Here is a 17904-nt window from a genome sequence, read left to right as displayed (position 1 = left end):
TTTGACTGGGTCATTTATTTTTCTGGAATTGAGCTGCAGGAGTTGCTTGTATATTTTTGAGATTAATCCTTTGTCTGTTACTTCATTTGCTATTATTTTCTCCCAATCTGAGGGCTGTCTTTTCACCTTGCTTATAGTTTCCTTTGTTGTGCAAAAGCTTTTAAGTTTCATTAGGCCCCACTTGTTTATTTTTGCTTTTATTTCCAATATTTTGGGAGGTGGGTCATAGAGGATCCTGCTGTGATTTATGTCAGAGAGTGTTTTGCCTATGTTCTCCTCTAGGAGTTTTATAGTTTCTGGTCTTACATTTAGATCTTTAATCCATTTTGAGTTTATTTTTGTGTATGGTGTTAGAAAGTGTTCTAGTTTCACTCTTTTACAAGTTGTTGACCAGTTTTCCCAGCACCACTTGTTAAAGAGGTTGTCTTTTTTCCATTGTATATCCTTGCCTCCTTTGTCAAAGATAAGGTATCCATACGTTCATGGATTTATCTCTGGGCTTTCTATTCTGTTCCATTGATCTATATTTCTGTCTTTGTGCCAGTACCATACTGTCTTGATGACTGTGGCTTTGTAGTAGAGTCTCAAGTCAGGCAGGTTGATTCCTCCAGTTCCATTCTTCTTTCTCAAGATTACTTTGGCTATTCGAGTTTTTTTGTATTTCCATACAAATTGTGAAATTATTTGTTCTAGTTCTGTGAAAAATACCGTTGGTAGCTTGATAGGGATTGCATTGAATCTATAGATTGCTTTGGGTAGTATAGCCATTTTGACAATATTGATTCTTCCAATCCATGAACACAGTATGTTTCTCCATCTGTTTGTGTCCTCTTTGATTTCTTTCATCAGTGTTTTATAGTTTTCTATGTATAGTTCTTTTGTTTCTTTAGGTAGATATACTCCTAAGTATTTTATTCTTTTTGTTGCAATGGTGAATGGTATTGTTTCCTTAATTTCTCTTTCTGTTTTCTCATTGTTAGTGTATAGGAATGCAAGGGATTTCTGTGTGTTAATTTTATATCCTGCAACTTTGCTATATTCATTGATTAGCTCTAATAATTTTCTGGTAGAGTCTTTAGGGTTTTCTATGTAGAGGATCATGTCATCTGCAAACAGCGAGAGTTTCACTTCTTCTTTTCCTATATGGATTCCTTTTACTTCTTTTTCTGCCCTGATTGCTGTGGCCAACACTTCCAAAACTATGTTGAATAGTAGTGGTGAGAGTGGGCACCCTTGTCTTGTTCCTGATTTCAGGGGAAATGCTTGCAATTTTTCACCATTGAGGGTAATGCTTGCTGTGGGTTTGTCATATATAGCTTTTATTATGTTGAGGTATGTTCCTTCTATTCCTGATTTCTGGAGAGTTTTAATCATAAATGGATGTTGAATTTTGTCAAAGGCTTTTTCTGCATCTATTGAGATAATCATATGGTTTTTATCTTTCAATTTGTTAATGTGGTGTATTACATTGATTGATTTGTGGATATTAAAGAATCCTTACATTCCTGGGATAAAGCCCACTTGGTGATGGTGTATGATTTTTTTAATATGTTGTTGGATTCTGTTTGCTAGAATTTTGTTAAGGATTTTTGCATCTATGTTCATCAATGATATTGGCCTGTCGTTTTCTTTTTTTGTGGCATCTTTGTCTGGTTTTGGATTTAGGGTGATGGTGGCCTCATAGAATGAGTTTGGAAGTTTACCTTCTTCTGCAATTTTCTGGAAGAGTTTGAGTAAGATAGGTGTTAGCTCTTCTCTAAATTTTTGGTAGAATTCAGCAGTGAAGCCGTCTGGTCCTGGGCTTTTGTTTGCTGGAAGATTTCCGATTACAGTTTCGATTTCCTTGCTTGTGATGGGTCTGTTAAGATCTATTTCTTCCTGGTTGAGTTTTGGAAAGTTATACTTCTCTAAGAATTTGTCCATTTCTTGCAAGTTGTCCATTTTATTGGCATAGCACTGCTGGTAGTAATCTCTTATGATCCTTTGTATTTCAGTGTTGTCTGTTGTGATATCCCTATTTTCATTTCTCATTTTGTTAATTTGGTTCTTCTCCCTTTGTTTCTTAATGAGTCTTGCTAATGGTTTGTCAATTTTGTTTATTTTTCCAAAAAATCAGCTTTTAGCTTTGTTGATTTTTGCTATTGTCTCTTTAGCTTCTTTTGCATTTATTTCTGCCCTAATTTTTAAGATTTCTTTCCTTCTACTAACCCTGGGGTTCTTCATTTCTTCCTTCTCTAGTTGCTTTAGGTGTAGAGTTAGGTTATTTATTTGACTTTTTTCTTGTTTCTTGAGGTAAGCCTGTAATGCTATGAAACTTCCCCTAGCACTGCTTTTACAGTGTCCCATAGGTTTTGGGTTGTTGTGTTTTCATTTTCATTCATTTCCATGCATATTTTGATTTCTTTTTTGATTTCTTCTATGATTTGTTGGTTATTCAGAAGAGTGTTGTTTAGCCTCCATATATTTGAATTTTTAACAATTTTTTCCCTGTAATTGAGATCTAATCTTACTGCACTGTGGTCAAAAAAGATGACTGGAATGATTTCAATTTTTTTGAATTTACCAAGACTAGATTTATGGCCCAGGATGTGATCTATTCTGGAGAAGGTTCTGTGTGCACTTGAGAAAAAGGTGAAGTTGATTGTTTTGGGATGAAATGTCCTATAGATATCAATTAGGTCTAGCTGGTCCATTGTGTCATTTAAAGTTTGTGTTTCCTTGTTAATTTTCTGTTTAGTTGATCTATCCATAGTTGTGAGTGGGGTATTAAAGTCTCCCACTATTATTGTGTTACTATTAATTTCCTCTTTCATACTCATTAGCATTTGCCTTACATATTGCGGTGCTCCTATGTTGGGTGCATATATATTTATAATTGTTATATCTTCTTCTTGGATTGATCTTTTGATCATTATGTAGTGTCCTTCTTTGTCTCTTTTCACAGCCTTTATTTGAAAGTCTATTTTATCTGATATGAGTATTGCAACTCCTGCTTTCTTTTGGTCTTTGTTTGCATGAAATATTTTTTTCCAGCCCTTCACTTTTAGTCTGTATGTGTCCCTTGTTTTGAGGTGGGTCTCTTGTAGACAGCATATATAAGGGTCTTGTTTTTGTATCCATTCATCCAGTCTTTGTCTTTTGGTTGGGGCATTCAACCCATTTACATTTAAGGTAATTATTGATAGGTATGGTCCCGTTGCCATTTACTTTGTTGTTTTGGGTTCGCGTTTGTACAACCTTTCTGCGTTTCCTGTCTAGAGAAGTTTCTTTAGCATTTGTTGAAGAGCAGGCTTGGTGGTGCTGAATTCTCTCAGCTTTTGCTCGTCTGTAAAGCTTTTGAATTCTCCTTCATATCTGAATGATATCCTTGCTGCGTACAGTAATCTAGGTTGTAGGTTATTCTCTTTCATTACTTTAAGTATGCCCTGTCATTCCCTTCTGGCCTGGAGGATTTCTACTGATAGATCAGCTGTTATCCTTATGGGAATCCCTTTGTGTGTTATTTGTTGTTTCTCTCTTACTGCTTTTAATATTTGTTCTTTGTGTTTAATCTTTGTTAATTTGATCAATGTGTGTCTTGGGGGTGTTTCGTCTTGGTTTTATCCTGTTTTGGACTCTCTGGGTTTCTTGGACTTGGGTGGCTATTTCCTTCCCCATTTTAGGGAAGTTTTCAGCTATTATCTCCTCGAGTATTTTCTCATGGCCTTTCTTTTTGTCTTCTTCTTCTGGGACTCCTATGATTCGAATGTTGGGGCGTTTCACATTGTCCCAGAGGTCCCTGAGGTTGTCCTCATTTCTTTTGATTCTTTTTTCTTTTTTCCTCTCTGCTTCATTTATTTCCACCATTTTATCTTCTACCTCACTTATCCTATCTCTGTCTCCATTATTCTACTCTTGGTTCCCTCCAGAGTGTTTTTGATCTCATTTATTGCATTATTCATTTTTAATTGACTTTTTAATTTCTTCTAGGTCCTTATTAAACATTTCTTGCATCTTCTCAATCCTTGTCTCCAGGCTATTTATATGTAACCCCATTTTGTTTTCAAGATTTTGGGTCATTTTTATTATCATTATTCTAAATTCTTTTTCAGGTAGATTCCCTATCTCCTCTTTTGTTTGAGTTGGTGGGCATTTTTCATGTTCCTTTACCTGTTGGGTATTTCTCTGCCTTTTCATCTTGTTTAGATTGCTGTGTCTGGAGTGGGCTTTCTGTATTCTGGTAGTCTGTGGTTCCTTTTTATTGTGGAGGTTTCACCAAGTGGGTGGGGTTGGACGATTGTCTTGTTAAGGTTTCCTGGTTAGGGAAGCTTGCGTCGGTGTTCTGGTGTGTGGAACTGGATTTCTTCTCTCTGGAATGCAATGGAGTGTCCAGCAATGAGTTTTGAGATGGGTCTATGGGTTAGGTGTGACTTTGGGCAGTCTGTATGTTGATGCTCAGGTCCATGTTTCTGCATTGCTGAAGAATTTGTGTGGTATGTCTTGCTCTGGAACTTATTGGCTCTTGGGTGGTGGTTGGTTTCAGTGTAGGTATGGAGGCTTTTGGATGGTCTCTTATTACTTAATGTTCCCTGTAGTCAGGAGTTTTCTGGTGTTCTCAGGTTTTGGGCTTAAGTCTCCTGCCTCTGGATTTCAGTTTTATTCTTCCAGTAGTCTCAAGACTTCTCCAACTACACAGCACTGATAATAAAACTTCTAGGTTAATGGTGAAAAGATTCTCCACCATGAGGGACACCCAGAGAGGTTCACAGAGTTACATGAAGAAGAGGAGAGGGAGACGAGGGAGATAGAGATGAGCAGGAGGAGAAAAGGGGGGACTCAAGAGGAGAGAGACAGATCTACGCAGTTCTCTGTTCCCAAAGTGTTCTCCGTAGCCCAGACACCCACAAAGATTCACAGAATTGGATTGTGAAGAGAAGGGGAAAGGAGGAAATAGAGGTGTTCTGAGGTAGAAAACGGAAAGACAAAAGTGGGAGAGAGTAATCAACACACTCCGGAATAAAAATGGGAACTGAATATTGGATTCTTAATTGTCCAAAATTTATATCACATACTGAAAAACAAAGATTAAAAATCTAGAGTAGAGGTTAGACTCTTAAAAATACAATATTAAAAGCAAAAACAAAAACAAAAACTTTTAGAAATATATATATGAAGTTCAGTTTAAAAATAGGGCTTCTCTCTCTCTTTTTTTTTTTCAAGGTTATAGTGAAATGAAAATGAAAATTAAGGAGTAATAGAGGACTTTAAAAGAAAATAAGAGGAAAAAAGAAGAGAAAAAAAAGACAAGAAAAAAAAGACAAGAAAAAAATTTTTTTCCTAATTAAAAAAATCATAAAAATATATGAAAATGAAAGTTAAGAAGTAATGGGGGAGTAATAGGGAATTTTAATAGAAAATAAAAGAGAAAAAAGAAAAAAAAAGAAAAGAAAAAAATTTTCTTAATTAAAAAAAATAGGTAAAAATATATCTAGGAATTTCTCTGGAGCTGTTGCAGTCAGTGTGGATTCAGTGCAGTTTCAGATTGCTTCTCGATCCAGCTTACACTTCTTGATATCTATAGGCCCCTTCCGGTGTAGTTGGTGTTACCTTCAGGGATTTTAATCTGTTACACCGGTCCTTTCTGAAGCAGTTCCCTTTGTTTATTTGGCTTCTGTTTGCTGGTCTCTTCAGTGTCTAATTTCCGCCCTGACAAAGGCGGGCGGAGGTGGTCTCTTGTTCAGGTTCACTAGTTCAGTCCTGCTGCGGGGAGGGCGGGCGCTGCAGACAGATACCGCTCTGTGTGGGTAGCACTCGCAGTGTTCTGGCCACACTGGGTTTGCCCCGCTCACTGGTGTGTGTGCTTTCCCCGTCTACACCGCTCAGGCTCCCGGCTGCTCTGTATGGAGCTTGCCCTGCGTTGCATGCGGTTCCAGTTTTCAGGTACTCCACAAAAGCACGGACTCGGTTGCGCCTGCGTTTTGTGCCTTTCCCGGCCCAAGCGGCTCAGGCAGCCAGGAGCTTGACAGGCACACTCTCCCAGGGTGTGGTGCACCTTCTCCCCTCCGTGGTCCCAGCCTCAGTTTCCGCCCGCGCCAGTCAGGTGCGTGCGCCTTGTGTTTAGCCGCGACCCTCCCGGCGGATGTCGACCATCCAGAATCTCAGGAAATCTTTGGTCAGAAACTGGAGGCCTGTTTGCAGTGTGGTAGGGGATGCCGTCTCTGGGGCCAAGTTTGCCCCTTTCCCCTCCCCCCTGCCTCCTGCCTCCAGCGGGGGATGGGCCGGTCCACCGCTGGCTAGCTCCTCTCTGGTGTTGCTCAGTCCCCTTGTTCTGCGAACGGCCGGCAGTGTGTTCAGGCCAGTTAATTTTCTCTCTCTCTCTTGCTATCCCACAGTTTAAGTTGCTATCTCATGAAAGCTCCCTCCGATTGCTCTCAGGGCCTTTGGGCCCAGTCCTTACCCTAAGCAATGCCACCTGCTCCTCTCCATTCTGCCCCCACTTGCTGGTGGTGGATATGGGCATCTGGGGTACTTTTCTGCTGGGAGTTGCTGTTAGGCATGTAATCTGTGGGTTTTATTTATTTTTCCTCCCAGTTAGGTTGCCCTCCGAGATTTGAAAACTTCCCCCAGACCTGCCAATGAGAGGGTTTACTGGTGTTTGGAAACTTCCTCTATTAAGACTCCCTTCCTGGGATGGGTCTCCATCCCTAACTCTTTTGTCTCTCTTTTTATCTTTTATATTTTGTCCTACCTCCTTTCGAAGACAATGGGCTGCTTTTCTGGGCATCTGATGTCCTCTGCTAGCGATCAGAAGTTGTTTTGTGAAGTTTGCTCAGTGTTCAATTGTTCTTTCAATGAATTTGTAGGGCAGAAAGTGGGCTCCTCCCCCCCAACTTTCCACCTTCTTAACGGCTCTAGAAAAAGTTGGGGACAAATTTGGAAATTATTGAAGAGGATCATTTAGACTTCATGAATGCCAGTTCAGTTCAGCTCAGTCACTCAGTTGTGTCTGACTTTTTGTGACCCCATGAACCACAGCATGCCAGGCCTCCCTGTCTGTCATCAACTCCCAGAGTCAACCCAAACCCATGTCCACTGAGTCAGGGTTGCCATCCAACCATCTCATCCTCTGTTGTCCCCTTCTCCTCATGTCCTCAATCTTTCCCAGCATCAGGGTCTTTTCAAATGAGTCAGCTCTTTGCATCAGGTGGCCAAAGTATTGGAGTTAAAGCTTCAATATCAGTTGTACCAATGAACACCCAGGACTGATCTCCTTTAGGATGGACTGGTTAGATCTCCTTGCAGTCCAAGGGATTCTCAAGAGTCTTCTCCAACACCACAGTTCAAAAGCATCAATTCTTTGGTGCTCAGCTTTCTTTATAGTCCAACTCTCACATCCATATATGACCACAGGAAAAACCGTAGCCTTGCCTAGATGGACCTTTGTTGACAAAGTGATGTCTCTGCTTTTTAATACGCTGTCTAGGTTGGTCATAACTTTCCTTCCAAGAAGTGAGCGTCTTTTAATTTCATGGCTGCAATCACCATTTGCAGTGATTTTGCTGCCCAGAAAAATAAAGTCAGCTACTGTTGCCACTGCTTCCCCATCTATTTGCCATGAAGTGATGGGACTGGATGCCATGATCTTAGTTTTCTGAATGTTGAGTTTTAAGCCAACTTTTTCACTCTCCTCTTTCACTTTCATCAAGAGGCCCTTTAGTTCTTCTTCACTTTCTGCCATAAAGGTGGTGTTATCTGCATATCTGAGGTTATTGATATTTCTCCCAGCAATCTCGATTCCATCTTGGGCTTCTTCCAGCCCAGCATTTCTCATGATGTACTCCGCATATAAGTTAAATAAGCAGGGTGACAATATACAGCCTTGACGTACTCCTTTTCCTATTTGGAACCAGTCTGTTGTTCCATGTCCAGTTCTAACTGTTGCTTCCTGACCTACATACAGGTTTCTCAAGAGGCAGGTCAGGTGGTCTGGTATTCCCATCTCTTTAGGAATTTCCCACAGTTTATTGTGATCCACACAGTCAAAGCTTTGGCATGGCCAATAAAGCAGAAATGGATGTTTTCCTGGAACTCTCTTGCTTTTTTTGATGATTCAGCAGATGTTGGCAATTTGATCTCTGGTTTCTCTGCCTTTTCTAAAACCAGCTTGAACGTCTGGAAGTTCACGGTTCACGTATTGCTGAAGCCTGGCTTGGAGAATTTTGAGCATTACTTTACTAGCGTGTGAGATGAGTGCAATTGTGCAGTAGTTTGAGCATTCTTTGGGATTGCCTTTTTTTGGGATTGGAATGAGAACTGACCTTTTCCAGTCCTGTGGCCACTGCTGAGTTTTCTAAATTTGCTAACATATTGAGTGCAGCACTTTCACAGCATCATCTTTCAGGATTTGAAATAGCTCAAGTGGCATTCCATCACCTCCACTAGCTTTGTTCGTAGTGATGCTTCCTAAGGCCCACTTGGCTTCACATCCCAGGATGTCTGGCTCTAGCTGAGTGATGACACCATCGTGATTATCTGGGTTGTGAAGATCTTTTTTTGTGCAGTTCTTCTGTGTATTCTTGCCACCTCTTCTTAATATCTTCTGCTTCTGTTAGGTCCCTACCACTTTTATCCTTTATTGAGCCCATCTTTGCATGAAATATTCCCTTGGTATCTCTAATTTTCTTGAAGAGATCTCTAGTCTTTCCCACTCTATTGTTTTCCTCTATTTCTTTGCATTGATTGCTGAAGAAGGCTTTCTTATCTTTCCTTGCTATTCTTTGGAACTCTGCATTCAAATGCATATATCTTTCCTTTTCTCCTTTGCTTTTTGCTTCTCTTCTTTTCACAGCTATTTGTAAGGCCTCCTCAGACAGCCATTTTGTGTTTTTGCATTTTTTTTCTTGGGGATGGTCTTGATTCCTGTTTCCTGTACAATGTCACGAACCGCTATCTATAGTTCATCAGGCACTCTATCAGATCTAGTCCCTTAAATCTATTTCTCACTTCCACTGTTTAATCATAAGGGATTTGATTTAGGTCATACCTGAATGATCTAGTGGTTTTTCTGCACTTTCTTCAATTTAAGTCTGAATTTGGCAATAAGGAGTTCATGATCTGAGCCACAGTCAGCTCCCAGTCTTGTTTTTGCTGACTGTATAGAGCTTCTCCATCTTTGGCTGCAAACAATGTAATCAATCTGATTTCAGTGTTGACTATCTGGTGATGTCCATGTGTAGAGTCTTCTCTTGTGTTGTTGGAAGAGGGTGTTTGCTATGATCAGTGCGTTCTCTTGGCAGAACTCTATTAGCCTTTGCCCTGCTTCATTCTGTACTCCAAGGCCAAATTTGCCTGTTACTCCAGGTGTTTCTTGACTTCCTACTTTTGCATTCCAGTCCCCTATAATTAAAAGGACAGCTTTTTGGGGTGTTGGTTCTAGAAGGTCTTGTAGGTCTTCACAGAACCATTCAACTTCAGCTTCTTCAGTGTTACTGGTGGGGGCATAGACTTGGATTACTGTGACATTGAATGATTTGCCTTTGAAATGAACAAAGATCATTCTGTCATTTTTGAGACTGCATCCAAGTACTGCATTTCAGACTCTTTTGTTGACTATGCTGGTTAGTCCATTTCTTCTAAGTTATTTCTGCCCACAGTAGTAGATATAATGTTCATCTGAGTTGAATTCACCCATTCCAGTCCATATTAGTTCGCTGATTCCTAGAATGTTGATGTTCACTCTTGCCATGAATGCCAACCTCCTTTATTTCCTCTTTAAGTAATCTGTAACCATCATTTTAAATTATAGATAAGAAAACATGTCACTAGACAATGGAGTAATTAGTTTACCATGCTACTTCCAAAGAATAACTGCTAGGTATTAATAAATGCAGCTATAGAAAAGTACCATGTAAGGTTAATCATTACCCATCAGTTGATAATCAAAATCTCAAAAGTAAGCTGTTTTTTTGTCTTACTCATAAAGATAAAAATAGGACGGTATTTACCCCCTCAGATAGGGAAATAATCAGAATGATGACAATATGTGGGAAAACAGGCACTTTCATGTAATGCTGTTAGAAATACTAATTGATGTAAGATTTGGAGAAAGATCTTTTTCCAGCTCCATCAAAATTCAAATATATATATATATCCACCGACCCAACAATCTTTTCCTATAGATGCATTTGCATGTTTATGTGCATGTATACAGATGTTTATTACAGCATACTTTATCAGCTTAAAAAAACTGGAAACAATCAATAGGATCTTAGAAAACAAATTATGATTTATTTGTGCAATGAAAGATTATATAGCCATTTTTACGTATTTTTCTTTTTTAAAGAACTCTATTGAGGTGAAATTGAAATGCAATGAGCTGAACATAAAGTGTAAAATGGGGAAAGTTTTGACATATGTACACACTCATGAAACCACTACAATCAGGGGAATAAACATCTCTAGTATCTCTAATAGTCTCTTTAGGCCCCTTTAGAATCTATCCCTCCTGGTGCCCAAGCCCAAGCCAAGCACTGATTTGCTTTCTATCCCTAAAGACTAGTTTGCATTTCCTAGAATGTCATATAAATGAATTTACATAGTATGTGTCCCTTTCTATCCATTTTTAAATAGTAAAGTGAAAATATAAATACCGATGTGGGAAGACATCCATATCAGATAATTATCTTCAGGGCTTTTTCGATACCACATGAAGGAATGCAATTCAAACTTACCAAAGAAAAAAAGATACAATTTACTGACTCTCATAACTGGAAAATTCATGTATAGATCAGACATGACTGGACACAGCTATTCAAATGATTTATAAAAGGACTGAGTTCTCCCCACCCCCTTTCTCCATATGGTGGCACACACAGTCCAGGTTATCTATTACTCGTGTTTAGTAAGGACAATCACAGAGAAAGGCTTCTAAGTCTATCAATCCCTGCTTGTCCCTTTATGGGCCATTGCTACCCTCATAATAATCAGTGTCCAATGAACAAGACACCTTGATTGGTCCCCTGAGCACCATCCTTTTCCCTGTGCTGAAGGAGGTGATGTCATGTGACAGATAGCCACTCTCTGTGGGGGAAGGTGTTAAGGAGAAAGGAAGCTTGTAAGGATTTATTTTTTAAGTGACTTCTTCATGACTGTTTTATGTTATAATAAAACTCCTTATACAATCTCATAAACTCTAATACTTGGAAAATAAATAATCAAAGGAAAGAATGCTCTGAAAAGACCACTTGGAAATGATCCTTGGGGAAGTGATGAAGTAAATCATATACATCTATATGATGGATGCAGTGGCTAAGTAATCAGTATATATATTTTGACACAAGGGATCACCAAGACATAGTATGTGAATGAGATAAAGCTGCAGAATGATAAAAATATCATACAATTATTGCATTTTGCTCTTGGTGTGCTGAATGTTTGGAAGGAATCTGTAGGAAGGAGACTAGGACTGATGTGGTGGATATCAAGAGGCACTTTTGGTTTTTTTACTCCATAAATGTCAATTTACTTCTATAGTCTCTCATTTACAAAGAAGTCTTTCATTTCTTTACATATATTTATGTATTATATAATTAAAATTTACTAATATAAATTACTAAAATAAAAACTTTTTAGAAAGATACAAGAGTAATAGAGGGTAGATTGTAAACAGATAAACCAAGTGTTTAAAATAAAAATAAGCTAAGACAAACTATTAAAATGTTCATAAAGGACCATCATAAAACCAAGGTATAAAGTGTATAAGCTAAAAAGAAAGTAAAACAATGAAAATGTAATTAGAATTAAAAGGCAGATGAAGAGACATTAAAAGTGATGAAAAGATTAACAGGATGAAATAAAGCAAATTAAAAGTTAAAAAATTACATAAGCAAATTTAGAGGCCAGGGAATATTTTTGTAAAAAAAAAAAAAAAAAGTGTATGAAGGTCACTGTCCAGAATCAAAAGCTCAGCATCTTATACTAAAGTAGTAAGAATTCCTTTCTTCTAGAATTTCAGGAAATGTTCTGAATGCATATTGTTTCAGAACACTTGAAATTTATTGCAAGATGTCCCCAGCAGGATTGTCTTAAAGACCAAGGGCAGAAAGAATTCCAGCTCCCCATAGGTGGGGTGGCCTCCAGCACCTGCCAGCTCCTCTGGGACATCTGCAGAGATGTCCATAAATCTCTGAAGGACTCCCACTGCTGGTCCCTCTCCCTAATCCCAAGCTCGATTCACCTACTACTATTCCAAATGTCTGTGTTTAGTTTGTTTGCTTGTTTCTGTTATTTCAGATCTTTGACTTTTCTTTCACTGAAGAAGAAATGAAGGACATTGAAGCCTTAAACAAAAACGTCCGCTTTGTGGAAATGCTCATGTGAGTTCTGGGGGATCATGAATCAGTTTCTGCCCAGTGGTGCTGGGCTGTCAAGAGTCAACCAACAGGCTCTTAGGAATCAGGATCATGTCCACAGAAGGAACAAGGGTAAAGGGCAGTGGGCAGCATGTACTGAATTAGGAACGTCATAGAAACCTACATTTTTATTTAAAAGAAGACTTCTGGCATTTAGGACATTTCCATTGGTTAGGTTAAGGCATAACAGGCTAAAGACAATGAGGAGAAATAAGTCACTGTGTTCATGTGTTAATACAATGGTGGCATATTCAAACAACATATTTATTTCTTTCTTAAAAATCAAAGTGGGCACAAATTAGAGCAAAGCTGTCAGCAACAACAATTCTTGGGAAAGAGGCATGAGAGTGTAGCAGAAAGAGCACCAAGTTGGGAGACAAGAAACTTGAGTTTTACACAAATGTTTGCCTATAAGAGTTGGAGTATCTGGTTTACCTATTGCCTGACTTGAAAGAAACTGAAAGTGAGAGTGAAGTCATTCAGTTGTGTCCGACACTTTGCGGCCCCATGGACTGTAGCCCACCAGGCTCCTCCATCCTTGGAATTTTCCTGGCAAGAGTACTGGAGTGGGTTACCATTTCCTTCTCCAGGGGATCTTCCCGACCCAGGGATGCAACCCAGATCTCCTGCATTGTGGTCATACACTTTACCGTCTGAGCCACCAGGGAAATTGCCTGACTTTCCACAGGAAAATTCCTTCAAAATGTTGCCAAGTTCACCTATCAACAGAAATAACCCTTTAATCTCTGAATATTACAGAGCCTTAAAAATTAAAAAAGAATATAGTTCATGCATATATGCATGTATATATTTGTATACACACATACCTTTTTTTCTTAATCATTATTCATTAATATTTCCAGTTCTTGAAATCATATGGATACTAATCTTATTTTCACAATCTTCTCTTTAAGTGAGCATTTTTTAAATGCTAATTAAGATTATTCATATAGTTTGGGCACTTATCTTATTGGTCTCACTACTTTTCATGAGTCAGAAACTGCTGACTATGTTAATACTGAATTTCTAAATCAATTTCTGAGTTAATAAAGCAGCTTTCTAATGTGAATTTTCCAGGGGAAGAAATTAATTGACATCAAAAAGCACCTCCTAGCCTCAAGAACAAAAAAGTAAACACAAACATGTAACTAACAAACATTTATAGGTTAATTAACAGGTCTCAAAGATAAACTATTTCTATTGAATAAATATCTAAATTAAAAAGAGATAGTAAGAGACAGCAAATCCACCAATGTGCTGCTATTTTTACAGTTGGTTGGTGACATTAATTGGTTTGACATTTGACATTTTTAATACATAGTTCTAGAAACACTGTGAAAATAACTCATTGTACCAGGAAATAACTAGAGACATCAGCAAGGAGAAGCAAAGATTGATTTAAAAAATATATCATTTAGAAATGCTGGGTCACGGTTCTATTTTTCATCTGGGTGATCTGTGAGAGCCTTTTGGTTTTGTTTAATATTTTATTGACAATTTAAAGCACATAATACTTACAGAGAACCAAATCTTAGATGTGTTTCAGGACAGGCACACACACTCCAGTCCTTTTATAGACTGTTTCACCATTCTTGCCTAAAGAATCCCATGGACAGAGGAGCCTGGTGGGCTACTGTCCAAAGAGATGCAAAGACTGGGACATGACTCAGCACACATACACCCACAGCCTTCCTCTACCCACCCCCTACTCCCCACACACAGCTACACCAGAGTGCTATCTGGGGCTTCAGTAAAAGGCGATGGCTTGAGAGGAGCCATGAACGGAAGCTGGGCACAAAACAGAAATGGAACGAGTAAGAGAAAAGAGGGAGTGGTTGGTGAAATTATCAAAGGATGCTAGTAATACACACAGATGTGCAACATTAGAAGTGAACTTTTTCCCTTTGGGGGAATTGTTTTGGCAGGTGGTGTGACCATCCTGAATACCCATTCCATGATGAATACTGACTTCAGAGAACTCCACAGCAGATATTTTACCTTCTACGTATGCTAGGACTTTGGGTTGGTGGTTGCTCCAGCTGTGGAAATGACTTACTATCCTCAGACCAAGTGATGATACAGATATTTAACTTGTGTGCAGTGTTAGTGACTTTGATTTAACTATGTGTGGCTGGGGCAGGGGGGAGGTTTAAATCTATTGAAATAATGTTGGAAATTATCAGCTAATGTTTTATTAAATCAGTGTCTTTTGGGTTTCAGGCAGAAAAACATTAGGCTTTAGAAAAGACTTCAGAAGTAACATATGAGGATAATAACTCATGAATTTAGATACTGCTGCCATGGATAGTCTGAGTTCTTCAGCTGTTAACAGGGCAAGAAGAGGATAGAGAGATAGACCATGCCAGTGTGCTGGCAGTGGGCTTGATGATTTGAACCACTGACTATAATATAGACACACAGTCAAGTTAAAATCCACACATGCACTATTAACAAGGAAGTGATTCACCTTGTCCTGAGTAGAGAGAGAGGGCTAAGTATAGTAAAATCTTAAAAGAGCTAGTTTAACACCCGAGCAGTTAACAAAGCCATACTGATTTGGTTGCTGTCTGTTTCTATCCAGTATGTTTGTGTAGCTTTTATCCAGCTTGAGAGATGGATAATTGGTGGTTCTCTCTTGCATGCTTCAAAGGACCTGAATTTCAACAAGCTAGTGATCCATGATACCACTGCCTATCACTCTTGCCCTCATTCATTATACAACCGCCATTGTGCAAAGTGACTTGAGACAATCAATAGAAATAAAACTCTGTTTTATAAAGTAGCCCACAGACTATTATTTCAAAAGAAGACATATAGAAAGAAAGTGTTAAGAAACAAATTGAAAGAAGAGGCTTTGTAAATTCATTAGACTTAAGACTTTGAAAGTTATTGAGAAAACTGAATTTTGAGAAAGCAGCGAGTTCAAAAGAACACTGATAATTTTATTGTATGTAAATTTTTAAGTGAATAAAAAGATTATTAAAATTCTATAGTAGAGATATACTTATTTTCAATCCACCCAGAGTAATATATTTTATTCATATAGTCATTCTCACAGGGCAAAAGAGCTCTTTATTATGGAAGAAAATAATAGCAAATGAAGAAACAGACAAAGGATTAATCTAAAAAAATATACAAGCAACTCCTGCAGCTCAATTCCAGGAAAATAAATGACCTAGTCAAAAAATGGGCCAAAGATATAAACAGACATTTCTCCAAAGAAGACATACAGATGACTAACAAACACATGAAAAGATGCTCAGCATCACTCATTATTAGAGAAATGCAAATCAAAACCTCAATGAAGTACCATTACACACCAGTCAGAATGGCTGCTATCCAAAAGTCTACAAGCAATAAATGCTGGAGAGGGTGTGGAGAAAAGGGAACCCTCTTACACTGTTGGTGGGAATGCAAACTAGTAAGACTTCAAGACAAACCTACGTTTGTCCAAGACCAATTGCTTATAGGTAATCTTCTATGACCTGAAGACATACATTTCTGAGGAATTATCACTTAAAAAAAATTGATCTTTACTTATTGTTTCCACTAATTCTAAAATTAATACTTACAATGCTGTTCTGTGGGAAATAGCTTGTTCATAAGAAATAATAAAAATGATGATTTATTCAGCACATGAATCTCTATTTTGTTTCCTGAGGTAGGAGGTGGGGGGATCTCCTGAATTCATTTAAATTAAAGACCTTTGACTGAATTCCTATTGTACATTTAGCACTGGGAAGATAGGGAAGAAAAGGGAATACTATAAGGAAAGAACGGAAACTCAATTCCTGATCCCTATTGTCAAAACTCTTCAAAATAGTTTAGGGGACTGGTGTGGATGAAGAACCACACCTATCACACCAATTTTTAAAGATAAGCATTGGAAAAGAGCCCCACTATTTGTCTGGGAAAATGTACTGGGTTGTCCAAAAATTTCGTTAATATTTTTCTATAATATCTAATGGAAAAATCCAAATGAACTTTTTGGGCAACCCAGTGCTTCTGGATTGAAAGAGGGAATCCCCTCTTAGTCTAAATAGAAATAGAGGAAAAAAGACTTGGAGACAGAAAACAGATTAGGAAAGAGTGATGGTCTACAGGAGTTTCTGCATGTCAATTCTCCATTCACTTGACTCCTTCCCATCTATTTTGGAATATATTGCATCCCATCCCCCCCCCCCCCCCACCCCAGAATTTATATGAAGTCCTAGCCCTCAGTACCTCAGAATGTGACCTTATTTGGAAATAGGATCATTACATATGTGATCAGGTAAGATGAGGTCATACTGGAGTAGGGAAGTCCCTAATCCAATATGACTGGTGTCCTACCAAAAGGGGAAATTTGGAAACAGACAACACACAGAGAGAGCACCATCTACAGATGGAGGCAGGGATCAGGGTGATGTTTTTACAAATATGTCCAGCAAACACCAGAAGCTAGGTGAGGGGCGTGGGCCAGATTCTCCCTCAGCGCCCTCAGAAGGAACCAACACTGCCAACACCTTGATCTTGAAGGTGAAGTTCTGGCCTCTAGAACTGTGAGACAATAAACTTCTATTAAATGTCTCTGGTTTGTGCACTTTGTTCAAGCAGCCATAGCAAACAAATATACCATCTCTCTATCAAGTTTTCCAACCTCTCGAGCTGACAGCAGCAATAAAAATGGCCTTAGTCAATGCTTAACTGAGCTCAAATATTCATGACCAATGTTTTTTACCTTCTTGGGGACCTTTGCAACCCCAGAGATGTTTGTTAATCCAAATCAATCTCTTTGCTAATCAGAGGTCTCTAATGGAGTATGGAGTAAGATAAATCAATAGTTATACAACCTGACTGGAAAAGGAGAGGAGGCCAAGACCATGTCCACTGATCCATAAAAACACATGGACGGGAACAGCAAGGACACTCTGCCCCATCCTGCTAAAAGCTTTTTGTTTGCCCATGACTAACTGTTCTCCCTGGAGGACCTCCCCCAGGCACTATCTTCCATAGATAAGGATACAGAGGTTAGTGGAAGAACACATGAAAGGCACATGGGCACCAACCTCAAGTCTGCAGGCGTCAGCACTGTGACGTGTTGCACAATTCATGACCACAGTTATGGGAATTCAAAGGTTGAGCTACATTATATTTCCCAGATTCCAACTTTTTCTGAAACTCCCTTAAAAGTTTCACCTCTCACTGGGTACTTCAATTTCTGACCATTGCAGACTAGTAACTAAATCATGGCACCTCGTAGATCTCTGGTCTTGAATGTGAACCCTTCCTGAATCTGAACTGTACCCATCATGTTTCTACTTCCAGATACCAAATCCCCAAGTTTGCACTTTTCTTGAACTGGTAAGGGGGGCAGGGGAGTGATTGATAATCACAATCTCTTCTGGACACGGGCATTTTAGCTGGTTTGAGAGCTGAGATGCAGAATATGGTAGAAGGGAGTAGACATGGTCTTGACAAAATTACATGAACTTTGTAAGGCCCCCATTAAATCTGGCTATTGGTAACTTTTTCT

General features: G+C 38.8%; 1 protein-coding gene across 1 annotated transcript in view; it reads left to right on the top strand.

Moving 5' to 3' along the window:
• Positions 1 to 16024, top strand: part of AKR1D1 (aldo-keto reductase family 1 member D1) — a 59825-nt gene extending 43801 nt beyond the window's left edge. Inside the window, exons 8-9 of the mRNA XM_020886165.2 lie at positions 12271 to 12353; positions 14315 to 16024. Of these exons, the coding sequence (XP_020741824.1) occupies positions 12271 to 12353; positions 14315 to 14357 (126 nt within the window). The 3' untranslated portion in view covers positions 14358 to 16024. The remainder of the gene's footprint in view (positions 1 to 12270; positions 12354 to 14314) is intronic.
• Positions 16025 to 17904: the final 1880 nt, after the last annotated feature.

This window comes from Odocoileus virginianus, chromosome 1, assembly GCF_023699985.2.
Source record: "Odocoileus virginianus isolate 20LAN1187 ecotype Illinois chromosome 1, Ovbor_1.2, whole genome shotgun sequence".
Lineage (NCBI taxonomy): Eukaryota > Metazoa > Chordata > Mammalia > Artiodactyla > Cervidae > Odocoileus > Odocoileus virginianus.
This window is presented reverse-complemented; position numbering and strand designations above follow the sequence as displayed.